This window comes from Oncorhynchus mykiss, chromosome 12 (assembly GCF_013265735.2).
Source record: "Oncorhynchus mykiss isolate Arlee chromosome 12, USDA_OmykA_1.1, whole genome shotgun sequence".
Lineage (NCBI taxonomy): Eukaryota > Metazoa > Chordata > Actinopteri > Salmoniformes > Salmonidae > Oncorhynchus > Oncorhynchus mykiss.
The window spans coordinates 24,750,307-24,772,403 of record NC_048576.1 but is presented as its reverse complement, the minus strand read 5'-3'; the positions used below and the strand labels follow the sequence as shown (position 1 = coordinate 24,772,403).

Genomic DNA, 22,097 nt, shown 5'->3' with positions numbered 1-22,097 from the left:
AGTCTCTGGTGGCACAGCTAGCGCTGCGATGCAGTGCCCTGGACCACTGTGCCACCTGGGCGGCGATGAGGGACATTTTTGACAAAGATAACATCTCAACATCCCCTGCTCATTCTATCTCTGTCTCTCTCAATATCTCTCCTTCCCCCTCTACCTCCAACTCACTCCATCCTGCCCCCGCCTGGCTCACCACCCACAGAGGTCCCCAGGAACGACACATGCTCTGAGCTGCCAGAGATCACTAATGGCTGGAAGAGCACCTCCCACCCAGACTTGATCCATGGGACAGTGGTCACCTACCAGTGTTACCCAGGTTACGAGGTGCAGGGCTCTGAGATCCTCATGTGCCAGTGGGACCTGACGTGGAGTGGCGACGTGCCTAGCTGTGAGAAAGGTAAGCTAGGAAATAACAACCCACTGGGCACACCACCCATCCCAATGTGTTATCACTATGCTGTCAACCATTTAAAAGCAGAACAAAGTTCAAATTGAAATAGAATGTCAGATATTCTATATTTAGAAAACAACTTTGTTATCACTGTGCTTTATCTATAGCACAACCCAATGACTTGGATTGCAGTTGAGGTGACATTTAAAAGTACATACAGTTGAAGTCGGAAGTTTACATACATACACCTTAGCCAAATACATTTCAACTCAGTTTTTCACAATTCCTGACATTTAATCCTCGTAAAGATTCCCTGTCTTAGGACAGTTAGGATCACATCTTATTTCAAGTGAAATGTCAGAACAATAGTAGAGAGTGATTTATTTCAGCTTCTATTTCTTTCATCACTTTCCCAGTAGGTCAGAAGTTTATATACATTCAATTAGTATTTGGTGGCATTGCCTTTAAATTGTTTAACTTGGGTCAAACATTTTGGGTAGCCTTCCACAAGCTTCCCACAATAAGTTGGGTGAATTTTGTCCCATTCCTTCTGACAGAGCTGGTGTAACTGAGTTAGGTTTGTAGGCCTCCTTGCTCGCACATGCCTTTTCAGTTCTGCCCAAAAATTGTCTATAGGATTTGAGGTCAGGGCTTTGTGATGGCCACTCCAATACCTTGACTTTGTTGTCCTTAAGCAATTTTGCCACAACTTTGGAAGTATGCTTGGGGTCATTGTACATTTGGAAGACCCATTTGCGACCAAGCTTTAACCTTATGACTGATGTCTTGAGATGTTACTTCAATATATCCACAGAATTTTACTTCCTCATGATGCCATCTATTTTGTTGCATCTCTAGGGGCGCTATTTCATTTTTGGTTAAAGAACGTTTCCGTTTTAAGCGCGATATTTTGTCACGAAAAGATGCTCGATTATGCATATTCTCAGTTTTGGATAGAAAACACTCTGAAGTTTCAGAATCTGCAAAGATTTTGTCTGTAAGTGCCCCAGAACTCATTCTACAGGCGAAACCAAGATGATACGTAAAACAGGAAATGAGCAGAATTTCTGAAGCTCTGTTTTCTAATGTCTCCTTATATGGCTGTGAATGCGACAGGAATAAGCTTAGACCTTCTGCCATTTCCCCAAGATGTCGGCAGCATTGTGACGTATTTGTAGGCATATCATTGGAAGATTGGCCATAAGAGACTACATTTTCCAGGGGTCCGCCCGGTGTCCTTTGTCTAAATTTGAAAGCACACTTCCACGAACGATATATCATCGAAGAGATATGTGAAAAACACCTTGAGGATTGATTCTAAACAACGTTTGCCATGTTTTCAGTCGATATTATGGAGTTAATTTGGAAAAAAGTTTGCGTTTTGAGGACTGAATTTTCGTTTTTTTTTGGTAGCCAAATGTGATGTACAAAACGGAGCTATTTCTAATACACAAAGAATCTTTTTGGAAAAACTGAGCATCTGCTATCTAACTGAGAGTCTCCTCATTGAAAACATCTGAAGTTCTTCAAAGGTAAATTATTTTATTTGAAGGCTTTTATGTTTTTGTTGAAATGTTGCGTGCTGGATGCTAACGCTAATGCTAATGCTAACGCTAAATGCTAACGCTAAATGCTAACGCTAAATGCTAACGCTAAATAAATGCTAACGCTAGCTAGCTACTTTTACACAAATGGTTGTTTTCCTATGGTTGAGGTTAACCTTTCTGATCTCCCCATCCCGGATCCGGGTTCGTGAATACAGACTCAAGCTCATTACCATAACGCAACGTTAACTATTCATGAAAATCGCAAATGAAATGAAATAAATATGCTAGCTCTCAAGCTTAGCCTTTTGTTAACAACACTGTCATCTCAGATTTTCAAAATATGCTTCTCAACCATTGCAAAACAAGCATTTGTGTAACAGTATTGATGGCTAACGTAGCATTTAGCATTAGCATTCAGCTGGCAACATTTACACAAAAAAACAGAAAAGCATTCAAAAAAATCATTTACCTTTGAAGAACTTCAGATGTTTTCAATGAGGAGACTCTCAGATAGCAAATGTTCAGTTTTTCCTGAAAGATTATTTGTTTAGGACAAATCGCTCCGTTTTCTGCGTCACGTTTAGCTATGAAAAAACCCCTGTATCCAGGATTGTGTAAATCTATCAGCAAGCTCATTAGCATAACACAACGTTAACTATTTATGAAAATCGCAAATGAAATGAAATAAATATGCCATCTCTCAAGCTTAGCCTTTTGTAAACAACACTGTCATCTCAGATTTTCAAAATATGCTTCTCAACCATAGGAAAACAATCATTTGTGTAAAAGTAGCTAGCTAGAGTTAGCATTTCGCGTTAGCATTTAGCGTTAGCATTAGCGTTAGCATCCAGCACGCAACATTAACAAAAACATAAAAGCCTTCAAATAAAATCATTTACCTTTGAAGAACTTCTGATGTTTTCAATGAGGATACTCTCAGTTAGATAGCAGATGCTCAGTTTTTCCAAAAAGATTCCTTGTGTATTAGAAATACCTCCGTTTTATACATCACATTTGGCTACCAAAAAAAATCCATAAATTCAGTCCTCAAAACGCAAACTTTTTTCCAAATTAACTCCATAATATCGACTGAAAACATGGCAAACGTTGTTTAGAATCAATCATCAAGGTGTTTTTCACATATCTCTTCATTGATACATCGTTCTTGGAAAAATGCTTTCTCTCCTGAATCCCAGGAGAAAATGCCCGCACCTGAAGATTACGCACAAATTTAGACAAAGGACACCGGGCGGACCTCTGGAAAATGTAGTCTCTTATGGCCAATCTTCCAATGATATGCCTACAAATACGTCACAATGCTGCTAAGACCTTGGGCGAACGACAGAAAGTGTAGGCTCATTCCTTGCGCAATCACAGCCATATAAGGAGAGAATGGAAAACAGAGCTTCAGAAATTCTGCTAATTCCTGGGTGATGCATCATCTTGGTTTCGCCTGTAGAATGAGTTCTGGGGCACTTACAGACAAAATCTTTGCAGATTCTGAAACTTCAGAGTGTTTTCTTTCCAAAACTGTCAAGAATATGCATAGTCGAGCATCTTTTCGTGACAAAATATCGCGCTTAAAACGGGAACGTTTTTTATCCAAAAATGAAATAGCGCCCCTAGAGCTCTAAGAGGTTAAGCTTTTTCAGTTCTGCCAGAATGCTACCGGAAACGTTTGACCAAAGTTAAAGAATTTAAAGGCAACGCTACCAAGTACTAATTGAGTGTATGTAAACGTCTGACCCACTGGGTATGTGATGAAAGAAATAAAAGCTGAAATAAATAATTCTCTCTACTATTATTCTGACATATCACTTCCTTAAAATGAAGTGGTGATCCTAACTGACATAAGACAGTGAATTTTTACTAGGATTAAATGTCAGGAATTATGAAACTGAGTTTAAATGTATTTGGCTAAGGTGTATGTAAACTTCCGACTTCAACTGTACATATACTGACTATTTACGTAACCAAATTAATTTACATTGTGTTGACAATCAAGCCTCTGGTATATATCCTTATGATAAAAAAATAACACCAGACTTGATTGAGCCATCACTATGCTATTTACCCCCCAGAACAATTAAAAATGTATTTGGCTAAGGTGTATGTAAACTTCTGACTTCAACTGTACATATGAGATGAATAATGCAAAATATGAAAACATTAAAGTTAAAGTGACTAGTGTTCCATTATGAAAGTGGCCAGTGATTTCAAGACTATGTATATAGGGCAGCAGCCTCTAAGGTGCTAGTGATAGCTATTTAACAGTCTGATGGCCTTGAGATAGAAGCTGTTTTTCAGTCTCTCGGTCCCTGCTTTGATGCACCTGTACTGAGCTCGCCTTCTGGATGATAGTGGGGTGAACAGGCAGTGGCTCAGGTGGTTGTAGTCCTTGATTATCTTGTTGGCCTTCTTGTGTCATCGGCTGCTATAGGTGTCCTGGAGGGCAGGTAGTTCCACCGCGGTGATGCGTTGGGCAGACCGCACCACCCTCTGGAGAGCCCTGCAGTTGCGGGTGTTGCAGTTGCCGTACCAGGCGGTGATACAGCCTGACAGGATGCTCTCAATTGTGCATCTGTAAAAGTTTGTGAGGGTTTTACGTGCCAAGCCAAGATTATTCAGCCTCTTGAGGTTGAAGAGGCGCTGTTGCGCCTTCTTCACCACACTGTCTGTGTGGACCATTTCAGTTTGTCCATGATGTGAATCCAGAGGATCTTGAAGCTTTCCACCTTCTCCACTGCAGTCCCTTCGATGTGGATAGGGGGTGCTCCACGAACCAAGTCCACGATCAGCTCCTTTGTTTTGTTGACGTTGAGTAGAGGTTATTTTCCTTGCCCCACACTCCCAGGGCCCTCACCTCCTCAATGTAGGCTGTCTCTGGTAATCAGGATTATTATCGTTGTGTCATCTGCAAACTTGATGATTGAGTTGGAGGAATGTGTGGCCACGCACACATGGGTGAACAGACAGTACTTGAGGGGGCTGAGCACACAGCCTTGTGGGGACCCTGTGTTTGCGGGTGTTGTTTCCTACCTTCACCACCTGGGGGCCACCTGGGAGTCAGGAACTTCAGGACCCAGTTGCACAGGGCGGTGTTCAGACCCAGGGCCCAGAGCTTAATGATGAGGTTGAAGGGTACTATGGCGTTGAATGCTGAGCTATAGTCAACGAACAGTATTCTTAGATAGGTATTCCTCTTGTCCAGATGGGAAAGGGCAGTGTGCAGTACAATGGCGATTGCATCGTCTGTAGATCTTTTGGGGTGGTAGGCAAATTGAAGTGGGTCTATGGTGTCAGGTAAGGTAGAGGTGATATGATTCTTGACTAGTCTCTCAATGCACTTAATGATGACAGAAGTGAGTGCTACTCAGTCATTTAGTTCAGTTTAGTTCAGCTTGTCTGAACATGCTCTGAGGATGTGGCTAGGGATTCCGTCTGGGCAGGCAGCCTTGCAAGGGTTAACATACAGTACTTAAATGTCTTACTCAGGTAGCCCACGGAGAAGGAGAGCCAACAGTCCTTGGTAGCTGGCTGCTTCGGTGGTTGAGAGAATTCCAAGAGTGTGCAAAGTTGTCATCAGGGGTTGCTTCTTTGAAGAATCTTAAATAGAAAATATATTTGGAACACTTTTAGGTTTCTACATGGTTCCATATGTGTCATTTAATAGTATTATTAAATGCATTATTTATACATTATTCTACAATGTAGAAAATAGTGAAAATAAAGAAAAACCCTTGCATGAGTAGGTGTGTCCAAACTTTTGACTGGTACTGTATGTACAGTAGGAACTACATTCATTTATTTCAACAAGGCACATCTGTATGTAAAAAAAATACTATTAACATTTGAAAATAACTTGAACATTCAAAACAATTAAATTGTAGTGATACATTTTTTAAAAACAGTACAATAAAAACCATAAAGTTGCCAGACTTCAATATACTTCAGACTCCAGAAATGAACGTGTATAATTTTTTCACCCAGTCAATCCCTCATTCACCCCTCTGTTACTTGTTACTTGTCCATGAACCAGCTGACATGTCAACACTTCCTACAGATGATAACCTGTGTTATCAAATCCAGAGGAAAATGCAATGTCAGGATGTCAGGATACTCATTTTTAGTACCACTTGGTTTTACAGCCACTGCTACACCAAAGCAATAGTCATGCCAAATTTAACCAGACGTTTTAAGTGAGAACATTATTTAATTAATGGCATTCATAAACCACTAGTGTGAACATAATTGCTGTCCCGAAATCTGTTGCTTCAGGGGTCTACTGAGAAACATACAACTCAAACTGTTTTGACTGCCACCTACAGGTGAGAGAACATGTTGCAGACACCTCAACAAGCCTGTGTTGTTTGATCATGTCACTTGACCTGAATTTAAACCTTTATTTAAAGCCTTTTCCAGAAATTAGAATTATACCAAAAATGAAAGCAATTGTCTGAGGATGGTGCTGGGCCATCTGACATAAAAATAAAATATTATAGTTTGGTGAAAAGGCTGCAGCCCTTTACACTCGTAACTGTATATGGGTTGAACATGGCAGATTTCAGCACTAATACATTGGAACACAGTAACTGCTATACATGACATAACAGCTCTCGGGCTCTGCACTTCACAGCGCTGTATGGATTTTGACTGACAGACATTGTGAATTTGAGCACCTCGAGCGACAAGAAAATGTCTCATCCCTCCTGCTAATTGGGCAACTTTTGCAAATGTTTTGTTGTCTGAGTGGGGGAAATGCTGTAAATGAAGAGGATTCTATGTATTTTGAAAGACGAGACATTGAGGATTATAATAAATACCATCTTGACATAGCCGCGGGAAGTAGGGGTGCTGAGGGTGCTGCTGCACCGCCTTATAAATCACCATTTTTTAAAAAGTATTAATATAAAAAATGCAGTTCCAAGATGACAAATGGCGTATGCTTGGCTGTTCTAAACAGAATGAGCCTATGTTTGTCTATTGTGAAGACAATTAGCTGCGGCACACACACCTGAAGGCACTCATGATTTCTACGCGCATCAAAATGATGATCTGTTTCACTCAATTGCATTGTGAAGGCTTAACACTGTAATATCATATTTAATAACTTAACTAGTCATGTTGGCATTAGAACAGGCTTTCAAATGATGCCCACATGACCCGGACTGCGATTTATACTGGGATGTTTTTGAATTGCGTAGACAACAACAGTAATTGTGTGAGGGCGGGGATGCAGGGTTGTGTTCCAAACAAAACAACTATAAGTGTGCTTGCTCTAGTTCCTCAATGGCACAGCTAGGAGAGCATAAAAAAGCAACTTTTACACTGAACAAAAATATAACGCAACATGCAACAATTTCAAAGAGTTTACTTAGTTCATATAAGGAAATAAGTCAATTGAAATAAATGCATTAGGCCCTAATCTATGGGTTTTACATGACTGGGAATACAGATGGTCACAGATAACTTTTTAAAAAGGTAGGGGGCGTGGCTCAGAAAACCAGTCAGTATCTGGTGTGAATGTATCCAGAGTGAATACTGTAGTATTTACTGCAGTATAATATAGTATTTAGAGTTTACTATAGTATAAATACTGTATCAAAAAAAAGATTAGTACACTATATATACAAAAGTATGTGGACACGCCTTCAAATGAGTGGATTCGGCTAATTCAACCACACTCGTTGCAGACAGGTGTGTAAAATCAAGTACACTGCCATGCAATCTCCATAGACAAACATTTGCAGTAGAATGGCCAAACTGAAGAGCTTGATGACTTTCAACATGACACCGTCATTGGATGCCACCTTTACAACAAGTCAGTTTGTCTAATTTCTGCCCTAATAGAGCTGCCCTGGTCAACTGTAAGTGCTGTTATTGTGAAGTGTAAACATCTCACAGCAACAACAGCTCAGCCACGAAGTGGTAGGCCACACAAGCTCACAGAATGAGACCTCAGAGTGCTGAAGTGCGTAGTGTGTAAAAATTGTCCTCAGTTGCAACACTCACTTCCAAACTGCCTCTAGAAGCAACATCAGCACAAGAACTGTTCGTTGGGAGCTTCATGAAATGGGTTTCCATGGCTGAGCAGCCACAAGCCTCAGATCACCATGCGCATTGCCAAGCGTCGGCTGGTGTGGTGTAAAGATCACCACCATTGGTCTCTGGAGCAGTGGAAACGCATTCTCTGGAGTGATGAATCGCGCTTCACCATCTGGCAGTCCGATGTACAAATCTGGGTTTAGCGGATGCCAGGAGAACGGTACCTGCCCCAATGCATAGTGCCAACTGTAAAGTTTGGTGGAGGAGGAATAATGGTCTGGTTTGGGCTAGGCCCCTTAGTTCCAGTGAAGAAAAAACTTAACGCTACGGCATACACAATGACATTCTAGACGATTCTGTGTTTCCATCTTTGTGGCAACAGTTTGGGGAAGGCCCTTTCGGCACGACAATGACCCCGTGCACAAAGCGAGGTCCATACAGAAATGTTTTTTCTCAAGATCGGGAAGGAACAACTTGACTGTCCTGCACAGAGCCCTGACCTCAACCCCATGGAGCACCTTTGGGATGAATTGGAACGCCGACTGCGAGCCAGGCCTAATCGCCCGAAACATTAGTGCCCGACCTCACTAATGCTCTTGTGGATGAATGGGAGCAAGTCCATGCAGCAATGTTCCAACATCTAGTGGAAGGCCTTCTCAGAGTGGAGGCTGTTATAGCAGCAAAGGGTGGATCAACTCCATATTTCTGCCAATGATTTTGGAATTAAATATTTGACAAGCAAATGTTCACATACTTTTGTAGTGTATATAACATAGTATTTACTGTAGTGGTTTTGCTGACTGTAGTATACTGTATTTTTTGCAAACTGTTGTATACTGTAGTATTTACTGTAGTGTTTTTGGTGACATTACTGTAGTATTTACTAAAGTGTTTTTGTTTTATCTTTGACATAGAAGTGTGGGACGTTCTCCTTCAGGAAACCTACTGTAGAAATACTAAAAGAGCACATTTTCCATAACCTGTAAGGAGGTAGAACTGGGTTATGAATGGAGACTTCAGCGCTTCTGCTCTTTTCTATAACCTGTAGGCAACACAATATATGGTCTATACTTGGCATATAGGTTTCTCACTCAGGTGGGCAAAAATAGAGATGATGGGAATGGGCAGGGTATATGGAAATGAAATACTGCAGTATTTACTATATTTAAATAAGTATAGTGTTTGTGTGGACTGTAGTGATTTTGCAGACCTCTCTGTATTATTTACTGCAGTGTTCTTTGGGGGATTTACTATAGTATTCTACGGTATACTACAAAATTATTACAAATGATCTACAGTTTAAAGTATGGTATTACATAGTATACTACAGTTTACTACAGAATTCTATAGTAAGTACCCTAGTATTCTATAGTAAACTGTAATAATTTTTTATGTTGGGATGTCCCTTGGGCTGTAGGCTGCAATGCCTGAATGGCTTCAATATCCAGCCATGTTAATTTTTAATGATCAAGAAGATAGATGTCTGATATTTAATCAGAAGGCTCTGTGTCATCTACTGGGTTATTGTATGAGACTGGCACGTTATTGAGGGGACCACTGTTGATCACCTGTGGTGTAACTGATAATGATGATTGTGAATGTATTGTACTGTAGTGGTTATGTATTAGAGTGGTTATCCATTTGCCTGTGTTTTCATTTGCCTGGTTGTGTCTGTGTAATCAGTGATGACGTGTCCTGACCCGGGGAATGTGGAGCACAGCCGGAGGATGGTGACGGGATCCCGCTTCATGGTGGGATCAACAGTGCAGTATGTGTGCAATAAGGGCTACTCCCTGTCTGGAAGCACACTGCTCACCTGCTACAACAGAGACTCAGCCAACCCCAAGTGGAGCGAGAGGCTGCCCAAGTGTAACCGTAAGTCTGGAAACTATATCTGGTCAAATACACACATGCACGCACGCACACACAAACACACAGTGTTTTTTATTTTATTCAAGCAGGATAGTCGTCCTCCTCTCTAACAATCAGCATGGTTTTTCTAAAAGTCTGCAGTATTCCTTTAGATAACTCAGAGAACTCTGTGCCAGTAAGTGTATCGTTCAACTTGTGCTGTGATTTGTTGAGTCAACTCAACTGACATTACAAAAATGAGCGGCATCAGTTAGCATCATTTGAATTAACATTCTACATTACCATGGTGATCCAGCATCAGTTGATAGAACATTCCACATTACCATGGAAATGATCGCATCACAATACCAGGCAGCCATTGCGAGTCTACCCATGAGTTTACCAGTCAAATTGCCAGGGTTAGAGCTTCCAAGCATGCTCTATTCATTCTATTTCTGTGGTGATAGTGTCTTTTCATAGCTGCATCTATCAGTGTCAAACATCATTACTTTTGCATAGCGCAAAACAAGGCGAGGTACAGCTCACTGCCAAAATGAAGGAAACACCAACATAAAGTGTCTTAATAAGGCGTTTAGATTTATTTGATCATTTACAACACAATACAAGCACGCGTGGATAATGCATTTAAAATCATTAAGAATTACAAAAAAAAGTTTGAAAATGGCCATTGTGGTCCACTTAAATAAATGGCTCAAAGAATTTACAAGCATAACATTGTAGGCCTAGGCTAGACAGTAGACCTAACCTACTATCACGTTTAATGTAAGACCCAGATGCAGACTGTGTGTCGAAGTAACAATGTTTATTACAACAACAGGGGCAAAGGTACAGGACGGCAGGCAGGCTCAGGGTCAGGTCAGGCAGAGGTCGATAATCCAGAGTAGTGGGGCAAAGGTACAGGACGGCAGGCAGGCTCAGGGTCAGGTCAGGCAGAGGTCGGTAATCCAGAGTAGTGGGGCAAAGGTACAGGACGGCAGGCAGGCTCAGGGTCAGGTCAGGCAGAGGTCGGTAATCCAGAGTAGTGGGGCAAAGGTACAGGATGGCAGGCAGGGTCAGGACAGGTAGAAGGGTCAAAGCCAGGAAAAACTACAAGACAGGAGCAAGGGGAAAACCGCTGATAGGTTCTACGAACAAAAACAAACTGGCAACAGACAAACGGAGAACACAGTTATAAATATACAAGGGATAATGGGGAAGATGGGCGACACCTGGAGGGGGGTGGAGACAAGCACAAACACAGGTGAAACAGATCAGGGCGTGACACCTACTAGGCATACTTAGGTTACAGATATAATAATAATAAATAAATGTTTGAACTTGTATAGTGCTTTTCAAAAAAGCTCAAAGCGCATAAAAAGAAAAACAACAAGCATAACATTTAAATGATGGAGATTGAAAGTCTCTGTTGGCATTGGGCCACCAATGATTCTACAAGTGTCTGGAACTCTAATGGAGGGATGTGACACCATTCTTCCGTGGGAAATTCCATGATTTGGTGCTTTTTGTTGACGGTGGTGGAAAACGCTGTCTCAGGCGCCACTCCAGAATCTCCCATAAGTGTTCAACTGGGTTGAGCTTTGGTGACACACACACACACACACACACACACACACACACACACACACACACACACACACCATTTATAAATGGTGATTATTAATGGTCTAATAATAATAATAACCCATTTATAAATTGCAAACAAGGCAGTAAAAAATAAATCACAAGGAATATGGTTTTGAAAGTGTTTGTCCTATATCTAGGAGATATAAGAAAGCTCAGGAAATATATATATATTATTTACACATATTTAACCACTTAAATTTGTTTTCACAAAACTACCTCCATATACATTGATTTGTATGGGTTACCTTCAGTCCTGTGACACGTGTGGTGGATCATAGAGCAAAACGGGGAACATCATCGTGTTCATGAGAGTCTCATCTTTCCATAGAGTGGTCATATTAGTTAGTAGGCAAAACAGATGTTTTTGTGAGAAGACCGATGTTTAGGATGTCTCCTGGTGTGACAAACACTGCTCTAGCTCTGCCACTTTCCACTGCAGTTGCGGAAGGGTGGATTGAGACGCAGCCCAGGCAAAAAAACAGATCTCTAGTTTAAACTGACAGATTTCTATGGGGATTTTAATGTTAATTAGATTGACATGTGTGCGTCAATATACTCTTAGGGATTAATTAACTCAGAAACCACACCTGTGTGGAAGTGTTTCCTTTCATTTGGCAGACCTGTAGCTGCCTTGTGTAAGTAAGTGGTGGAAGACTGTACTGATGTTAGAAATTATACATGTAATAAGGGTACTCTGCTGTCTAAGAAGTATAGAGACAACCATAGTGATGGCCATGGTGTGTGTCTGTCTGTGTGTGTCCTGGCAGCTGAGAAGTATGAGCCCTGCAGGAACCCTGGTGCCCCCTCCACCAGCGTGCAGAGCTTAGAGAAAGCCTTCTACCAGGCAGGGGAGACATTGAGCTTCTCCTGCCGTACCGGCTATGAGCTGCAGGGGGAGCCCACCATCCGCTGTGTCCCTGGACACCCGTCACAGTGGAGCAGCACACCACCCGCCTGTAGAGGTACACATGTATCAACTTCTAATAACTTATGATACCCAGTTCCATGATGTGTAAAATGATCAGGGTACCCAAATTGCTTTTCTTTTTTTCCAGCATCCTCTTTGCAGTATTTGAATGAGCGGAAGTTGGATGGTAAGTACAGTATACCAGCTAGTTGTAACCACAGTGTGAAGTATTATGATGCCATAGAGGAGATATACACTACATTACCAAAAGTATGTGGACACCTGCTCATCAAACATTTCATTCCAAAATCATTGGCATACATATGGAGTTGCCCCCCTTGCTGCTATAACAGCCTCCACTCTTTTCACTAGAGGTTGGAACATTGCTGCGGGGACTTGCTTCCATTCAGCCACAAGAGCATTAGTGAGGTCGGGCACCGATGTTAGGCGATTAGGCCTGGCTCGCAGTCTGCATTCCAATTCATCCCTAAGGTGTTCGATGGGGTTGAGGTCAGGGCTCTGTGTTTCTCATCACTCCAGAGAACACATTTCCACTGCTCCAGAGTCCAGTGGTGGCAAGCTTTACACCACTCCAGCCAATGTCGATCTTGTGTGCGGCTGCACAGCCATGGAAGCCCATTTTATGATGCTCCCAATGAACAGTTCTTGTGCTGACGTTGCTTCTAGAGGCAGTTTGGAACTCGGTAGTGAGTGTTGCAACCGAGCAAATGCAATTTTTATGCGCTACGTACTTCAGCAGTTCTGTTTTGTGAGCTTGTGTGGCCTACCACTTTGCGGCTGAGCCGTTGTTGCTCTTAGACATTTCCACTTCACGAGAACAGCACTTGCAGTTGACCAGGGCAGCTCTAGCAGGCCAGAAATTTGACGAACTGACTTGTTGGAATGGTGGCATCCTATGACGGTGCCATGTTGAAAGTCGCTGAACTCCTCAGTAAGGCCATTCTACTGCTGTGCTTGATTTTATATGCCTGTCAGCCACGGGAGTGGCTGAAATAGCCGTATCCACATACTTTTGTGTGTATATATAGTATACTTACGCTGTACTTGTTTCAGGTTATGCATGTTTCATGTTTATTTTCAGTTGCTAGTCCTGAGTACGGTATGGAGGGAACCAACATTGCCATCGCCGTTCTGATTCCTGCTGCGGTTGTGTTGGTAGTCATCCTGGGGATTTACCTCTACTTTGCAAAGTGAGTATGAGAATAAGAGATTGGAAAGTAACTACATAACTAATTCAGTTATATGCTTCAGAGCAGTTGAGACTCTGTTCAAGTGTGCTTGTTTGTCTCTGTCCCTCTTAGACTTCAGGGGAAGACCATCAGAATGCCAACATCATCCCTGCCGCCTTATGACAACATGACAGAGGAGTCAGCCTTCAACAACCCAATCTATGATAAAGGAGTAAGTACGGATGTCATGCACATGAATCTCCGAGACGTGGACTCCAAGAATACCATTGTCCAGTCCTGATCCATCTCATTGCAATCTGCCTGTCATCTCATATCTTACCAGCAGAGGGCACCATCTAACAAATCAGCAACCAGAGCTCTGAATTAAGCCTCTACATTTGTGGTCTTGTGATGAATGCAGACAAGCACTATTGCCAATCAATTCTGGCTCTCGAGGTCTATTACTTAGCTTTAAAGTTTGGAAGCTCTACAGTCTACTTAGCTTTAAATCTTTAAAGCACTACAGTCTACTTAGATTTAAAGCTAAATGTGTTTTTGTATGAGTATCACATTATTTTTAGTGGATAAATAGGACCGCACAAGCACTCCATCAGTGGATAGGGGACATGTAGTGCACAGAGGTGTTTACATTTGAAATTTGAGCATGACAACTACGTTCCTGGAGAGATGATGAATGTATTTTTGTGATACTTAATATCAGTGTCAGCTTCAAAGACACTTTAAAGCTCATCCATCATTGTCATTATCATCTCATTCACATGTGAATGAGTTGTGCAGTAATTGAGTCTCATCCATTAATTACACTGAACAAAAATATAAACGCAACATGCAACAATTTCAAAGACTTTACGTACTTAGTTACAATTCATATAAGGAAATCAGTCAATTTAAATAAATTCATTAAGCCCTAATCTATGGATTTCACATGACTGGGAATACAGATATACATATGTTGGTCACAGACACCTTTTAAAAATAAAGTAGACGTGTGGATCAGAAAACCAGTCAGTATCTGCTGTGACCACCATTTGCCTTATGCAGCGCGACACATCTCATTCTCATAGAGCTGACCAGGCTGTTGATTATGGCCTGTGGAATGTTGTCCCACCCCTATTCAATGGCTGTGCGAAGCTGCTGGATATTGGCGGGAACTGAAACATGCTGTTGTACATGTTGATCCAGAGCATCCCAAACATGCTAAATGGGTGACATGTCTGTTATGCAGGCAATTGAAGAACTGGGAGATTTTCAGCTTCCAGGAATTGTGTACAGATCCTTGCGACATGGGGCCATGCATTATCATGCTAAAACATGAGGTGATGGCGGTGGATGAATGGCACGACAATGGGCCTCAGGATCTAGTCACAGTATTTCTGTGCATTCAAATTGCCATCAATAAAATGCAATTGTGCTCTTTGTCTGTACCATAACCATACTGCCACCATGGGGCACTCTGTTCACAAAGTTGACATCAGAAAACCACTCGCACACTTAACGCCATCTGTCCGGTACAGTTGAAACCGGGATTCGCCAGTTCACATTTTAGAGAAATCTGCTTTTTGTGCATATGGAACATTTCAGGGATAATTATTTCAGCTCATGAAACATGGGACCAACACTTTACATGTTGCATTTATATTTTTGTTCAGTATAGTTTGAAATGCTTTTGAAATGTATACACATATGGACCCTTTTATGAATTATGGTTATTAAATCACATGGACTATAACAGACAGTATTTATATTTACACTTAGTATTTACATTAGTTTTATGTGTTGCACATTAGAACATTATCAGAGCACTTACTGTAGATTTGACATTGAGTCTCAATTATTGTATTTGGTTTACACATTCCTTTGTCCATGAGTCCTTCATATCTGCATCATTTAGTGTACAAATATGTGTTTTATTTCATGTGAGTGTTGGATTTGTTGTGAAATGTCAAAGGCACAATGTACGATAAACATGATTCCACCATGTACAGTACCAGTCAAAAGCTTGGACACATCTCCTCATTCAGTTGTTCTTTATTTTTTACTATATTCTACATTGTAGAATAATAGTGAAGACATAAACTATGAAATAACACATATGGAATCATATAGTAACCAAAAAAGTGTTAAACAAATCAAGATATATTTTATTTGAAATTCTTCAAAGTAGCCACCTAAGCCATGATGAAAGACTTGCACACTTGGCATTCTCTCAACCAGCTTCACCTGGAATGCTTTTCCAACAGTCTTGAAGGAGTTCCCACATATGCTGAGCACTTGTTGGGTGCATTTCCTTCACTCTGCGGTCAAACTCATCCCAATTGGGTTGAGGTCAAGTGATTGTTGAGTCCAGGTCATCTGATGCGGCACTCCATCACTCTGCTTCTTGGTGAAATAGCCCTTACACAACCTGGAGGTGTGTTGGGTCATTGTCTGGAGGTGTGTTGGGTCATGACAGTCCCACTAAGCGCAAACCAGATGGGAATGCGTACCGCTGCAGAATGCTGTGGTAGCCATGCTGGTTAAGTGCTGAGGATAACACAGTGCCACCGATGCGGCCCGCTACCAAAGACTGTGGGCTCTCCTTCCGACGTGAGTAAGACATTTAAGCATATTAATCCTCGCAAGGTTGCCGGCCCAGACGGCATCCCTAGCCGCGTCCTCAGAGCATGCGCAGACCAACTGGCTGGTGTGTTTACGGACATATTCAATCTCTCCCTATCCCAGTCTGTTGTCCCCACATGCTTCAAGATGGCCACCATTGTTCCTGTACAAGAAAGCAAAGGTAACTGAACTATTAAAAAATATATATATTTCACCTTTATTTAACCAGGTAGGCTAGTTGAGAACAAGTTCTCATTTACAACTGCGACCTGGCCAAGATAAAGCAAAGTGACACAGAGTTACACATGGAATAAACAAGCATACAGTCAACACAATCAAAAATAAAAAAAAGTCTATATACAGTGTGTGCAAATGGCATGAGGAGGTAAGGCAATAAATAGGCCATAGTAGCAAAGTAATTACAATCTAGCAAATTAACACTGGAGTGAGATGTGCAGAGGATGTGCAAGTAAAAATACTGGTGTGCAAAAGAGCAGAAAAGTAAATAAAAACAATATGGGGATGAGGTAGGTAGATTGTATGGGCTATTTACAGATGGGCTATGTACAGCTGCAGCGATCGGTTAGCTGATGTTTTAAGTTAGTGAGGGAAATATAAGTCTCCAACTAAATGACTATCGCCCTGTAGCACTCACTTCTGTCATCATGAAGTGCTTTGAGAGGCTATTCAAGGATCAAATCACCTCTACTTTACCTGTCACCCTAGACCCACTTCAATTTGCTTCCCGCCCCAATAGATCCACAGACCGATGCAATCGCCATCACACTGCCCTATCCCATCTGGACAATAATACCTATGTAAGAATGCTGTTCATTGACTACAGCCTTGCCTTCAACACCATAGTACCCTCCAAGCTCATCATCAAGCTCGGGGCCCTGGGTCTGAACCCCGCCCTGTGCAACTGGGTCCTGGAGTTCCTGACGGGCCTCCCCCAGGTGGTGAAGGTAGGAAACACCTCCACTTCGCTGAACCTCAACAGTGGAGCCCTACAAGGATGCGTGCTCAGCCCCCTCCTGTACTCCCTGTTCACCCATGACTGCGTGGCCATGCACACCTCCAACTCAATCATTAAGTGTGCTAATGTCCATTGCTAATGTTCATTGTGTCTAATGTCCATTGCTTGTGCTTCCTGGCCCAAGCAAGTCTCTTCTTCTTTTTGGTGTCCTTTAGTAGCGGTTTCTTTACAGCAATTCAACCATGAAGTCCTGATTCACGCAGTATCTTCTGAACAGTTGATGTTGAGAAGAGGATGCAGAGGTAACTCTGTGTCTTCCTTTCCTGTGGCGGTCCTCAGGAGAACCAGTTTCACCATAGTGCTTGATTGTTTTTGCGACTGAATTTTAAGAAACTTTCAAAGTTCTATTGAATGACCTTCATGTCTTAAAGTAAAGTAATGATGGACTGTCATTTCTCTTTGCTTATTTGAGCTGTTCTTGCAATAATATGAACTTTGTCTTTTACCAAACTTCTGTATACCACCCCTACCTTGTCACAAGACAACTGACTGGCTCAAACGCATTAATTAACTTTTAACAAGGCACACCTGTTAATTGAAATGCATTCTCATGAAGCTGGTTAGGAGAATGCCAAGAGTGTGCAAAGCTGTCATTATGGCAAAGGGTGGCTACTTTAAAGAATCTCAAATATAAAATATATTTGGATTAACACTTTTTTTTAACACTTTTTTTTGTTACTATATGATTCCATATGTGTTATTTCATAGTTTTTATGTCTTCACTATTATTCTATAATGTAGAAAATAGTCAAAATAAAGAAAAACCCTTGAATGAGTAGGTGTGTCCACACTTTAAATTGGTACTGTATATCAATGTGTTGTGTTAAACTATTCATCAACTTTGTTACAAATGTAACAGTGATGCATATCATGCTCTAAAAAGCCATCTCACTTGATTCAAAATATTGTGTTGCGGGAATGTAACTCTGCTTCTCTAATTCGTTACTTACATAATCTGGTCTCCGTTTTGACTGGGCCATACTCTCCTCATCCTCCTCGTTTTCCACCTCTTCCTCCCATCAGCCGGCTTGTGTTCTGTGATTATTAATTGTCTGTCTGTCTGTCCCTCCTTGGCTGCCTGCAAAAGAACAATGAGGTGAGGCCTTCTTCTGATGCCGACTGTCCATCTTAACGAGCACACCTCATATCCACCTCACCCACTGTATCACCTGTCACTGTACCAAACTGGTGTCAAAACTTAAGTCAACACATTGTGGGGTTAATGGGTTCCTCACCACTGAGCTCCCTGACGCCCACTAGCTTCATCACTCTCTCTTTTTCTCTTTCCCTCAAGTAGTTACTATTAACTTCAATTTGGGAAAGAAAATACCTTTGCATAACATCTCACTGTTGATAATGAAAGTAAAGTATGGGGTGGCAGTGGCTGAGGAACTGAAGTATTATGACCCAGAGTAAGAACTTTTGGCCAGTAAGAACCTTTGATGAGTGTGTTTGTCTGGTCTTTACAGGAAAAAAGAGATTATGAGGTAACCATTTAGAGACCTTACAGCGAGAGGAATTCAACCGTTGCTTTTTGTGACCTCTCAGCTTTTCTGCTATGACTTCAGCTCCTATTCCTCACTCTTCTTCCTCTTCATTCCCTCCTTTTTGTGGGCTTTTGTAAATATCCGTCTTTCCAGAGGACTTCTACCAGAGCTGCAACGGTGGTGGTTCAACATGGTGTTATTTTTGTAGAGCTTCAACACAGATGGCCTTTCTTTAGAGTTTCTACATTGTTTATTTCATAAGCCCAGGACTGGTTACATTATGGGGGATAGTGATACATTAAGTTTAATTGGTTTTTAAGTTTTACATGAGAAATCTGAAGGATGAATGTACCGATAATGAGTTGGCAAAGATTTTGAAATATACACTATACATGAAAAATACATTATGACCCACAGTTGACTGAACATTGTCCAAATTTCACATTTACCTTAAGTGAATATTTTAATTTTCAATTTTGCTACTATAATTCCACCAACCATGTCTATAGCTATATGTTTTTCTTTTTTTTAAATCAATTTGTAAATAAACTGCCTGTCTAATATGAGGGTGTCTGAGACTTGACGAACCCCAATTTGTGTTTTGTTCAAGTTTGACTCACAGTTTTGTTGAGAGACATGTCCTGTGCTAAAACAACTATAAAATACATCAGAGAAATGTATAGACCAGTGTTAAGCTCCCCTTCATGGCAGATATAGAGTAGGTAAATACTACTTGGTTAAACTAATGTTAAATCCCAACAGCTTTCTCTTGAGAGTATGCACCAATTTAATGAAAAGGAGGCCATCTAAAATCCCATCTTCTACAAAGTGCTGTTCTTTAAAGTACACAAACGTCATGTTCATAAGAATGTTCATGGGCCACTGTCTACCACCCCTTGTCTGTGCTCTCCTTCGTTTCTGTCTCTCCACACAAGAAATTGACTGCTTAAAGTATTGAACTGCATCCACAACATTTGTTGACGTCAACGAACATGTCAGATATTCAAACTATGTGTACTTTTCTTCTCTTTGTAAAATAAACAATCCATCCAGTCCAATCTGAGTTTGCAAGTCATAACAGGTTTTATTTTTACTGTTTATCTTAATTGTTGTCTCTATAAATGTTAAATTGACTCCCTTTGGTATCATTATGTGTCTTTGGTCATAAACTTTGAATATATAGTGCAAACTGATGATTGCCCAGCAATAGTACATTCAGAGTAAGTTGTAAGGTGGGTGTATATTTTATTACTCAAAATCTGAATAAAAAGAACTGCATTAACTGTGAAAAATTCCCCCGAGAGTTAGACTCTGTGTAAAAAGGATTGCAAGAAATTGACCACCTTTATCTGACAGAACTGTCATATCCTGCTGAAATGTGCATTGATTGTACAAAACAAATGTGAAATGCACCTTAAAATAAGTAAATCACATGAAAAAATATTACAGTTTACTATATAATACTACATGACATGCATTATTCGCAAAAAAAAGCACTCTAGGAAATACTACAGTAATGTCCACAAACACTACAGTCCGCAAAATTACCACACTTATTTAAATATAGTAAATACTACAGTATTCAATTTCCATATTACCTGCCCATTCCCCTCTCCATATCCCAATTTGTGCCACTGATAAGTGAGAAATGTACTTAACAAGTATAGACCATATATTGTGTTCCCTACAAATGATAGAAAAGCGCAGAGGATCTAAACTATCTGTTAAGACCCCAGTCCTACCTACCTACCTACCTACCTACCTACCTACCTACCTACCTACCTACAGGTTGTGGAAAATGTGCTATTTTAATATTTACCCAGCAGATAAATACACTATAATAAATACTACACTATACTAAATACTACAGTATACTGTAAATACTACAGTATATTACAGTAAATACTACAGTATTCACTATAGTTTTTTTGCTGATTTGAGTCCGCAAAAACACTACAGTGAATACTATAGTATTTACACCATAGTATACTATAGCATTTTTTTCATGTGTTTTCTTTGGGTGCGGAAAAGAGAAGATTTAAATTAAATGCAACATGAAATAAAGTTGGCAAGATATCTATTTACCTGTGTTTGTCTTTCATTTATTGTGAATTAGCTGTGATTGACACAATGAACTGAACTACAAAATCTATTTCATAACAAAGTTATCCACAGCTTTTCACTCTGACACGGCCATTTTTAAACAGGAATAAATAAAGCAGATTATTGTGGGTGCCACAAATTTGCCTTTGAGGGTGTTCCATTTTAAATGTTATCATAGTTTCCAGTTTTAACAATTATATTTATGCACTCAAACACATTCCATTCTAGACATTACAATGAGCCCATTCTCCTATAGCTCCTCCCACCAGTCCCCACTGATTGATGAATACCAATGGTTTGCAGCCTCGGTGCTCATGCACAGCCTGGGCTATTTGCGTTTCAAAACTCCCGTAATTAACCATATATGGTCAAAATCGTACCTTTAAATCTGCAATATATAACTGTTTGGCTAACCCTACCAAATTCTCTTAGAAATGTGTTATATATCTGTCATTCTCATTGAAAGCAAATCTAAGAAGCGGTATATCTATTACATGTGCTATTTCTATGCTCCCCGTTCTTAAGTTTCATTTTTGTCTTTTACTTTAGGTTTTGTACACCAGCTTCAAACAGCTGAAAATATATATTTTTTTTTGGGGGGGGGGGGGGGGGGGTTATGGAAAATATATTTCCCAACGGTTTACAATGATTCTCTACACCCCTCAAACTCAACTCTGAACCCCAAAGCCAGTTCCACTGCATTTTTTCACTGATCGCCTCTAATTAGGGATTTAGACCTGGGACACCAGGTGTGTGCAATTAATTACCAGGTAGAACAGAAAACCAGCAGGCTCCGGACCTCATAGGGTGAGAGTTGAGTACCCCTGCTCTACACTATACTTGCCAGTTTTGTCACGTAAAACTTCTTCTTCTTCGGTGGGATTTATCGGCAGTTGGCATCTAACGTTACCGCCACCTACTCTACTGGAGTGTGGGCCAGAGAAATCCTACCTGCCAGCCCTTTTGCTCTTAAAAAAAGATAACAAAATATTTGAGACAATATCTAATGACGTTCAACTCAATAAACTCTTAATTTCCTGTATCCCCTTCTCCCTCATACTAGATCTCAGCCTCTCTCTTTCCCTCTGATACTGCCCACACCGTAGCAATACATGCTCCACGGTCTCTGTTTCCTGGCAATAATCACACTTTCCTGTTGGATGCTTTCCTATCACATTTAAGGACTTATTCAACCGGCTGTGTCCCACCCTTAATCTTCTAAAAATAGCCTTCTCTCTTCTGTCCCTTCCTGTCGTCCTCCCCTCCCTGACTTTCCTCTG

General features: G+C 40.8%; 1 protein-coding gene across 3 annotated transcripts in view; it reads left to right on the top strand.

The window, feature by feature from the left end:
* The window catches only part of LOC110537244 (seizure protein 6 homolog), a 227,352-nt gene extending 206,554 nt beyond the window's left edge, over positions 1 to 20,798 (top strand). Inside the window, exons 11-18 of one of the 3 annotated variants that reach the window (XM_021623134.2) lie at positions 200 to 394; positions 9,664 to 9,855; positions 12,243 to 12,437; positions 12,531 to 12,569; positions 13,485 to 13,593; positions 13,705 to 13,804; positions 18,315 to 18,323; positions 18,697 to 20,798. In XM_021623134.2, the coding sequence (XP_021478809.2) occupies positions 200 to 394; positions 9,664 to 9,855; positions 12,243 to 12,437; positions 12,531 to 12,569; positions 13,485 to 13,593; positions 13,705 to 13,804; positions 18,315 to 18,323; positions 18,697 to 18,726 (869 nt within the window). In that variant the 3' untranslated portion in view covers positions 18,727 to 20,798. Of the gene's footprint in view, positions 1 to 199; positions 395 to 9,663; positions 9,856 to 12,242; positions 12,438 to 12,530; positions 12,570 to 13,484; positions 13,594 to 13,704; positions 13,805 to 18,314 lie in introns of all 3 variants that reach the window. The other 2 variants (XM_021623135.2, XM_036937253.1) reach the window with 2 other exon arrangements.
* The last annotated feature ends 1,299 nt before the right edge of the window (positions 20,799 to 22,097 follow it).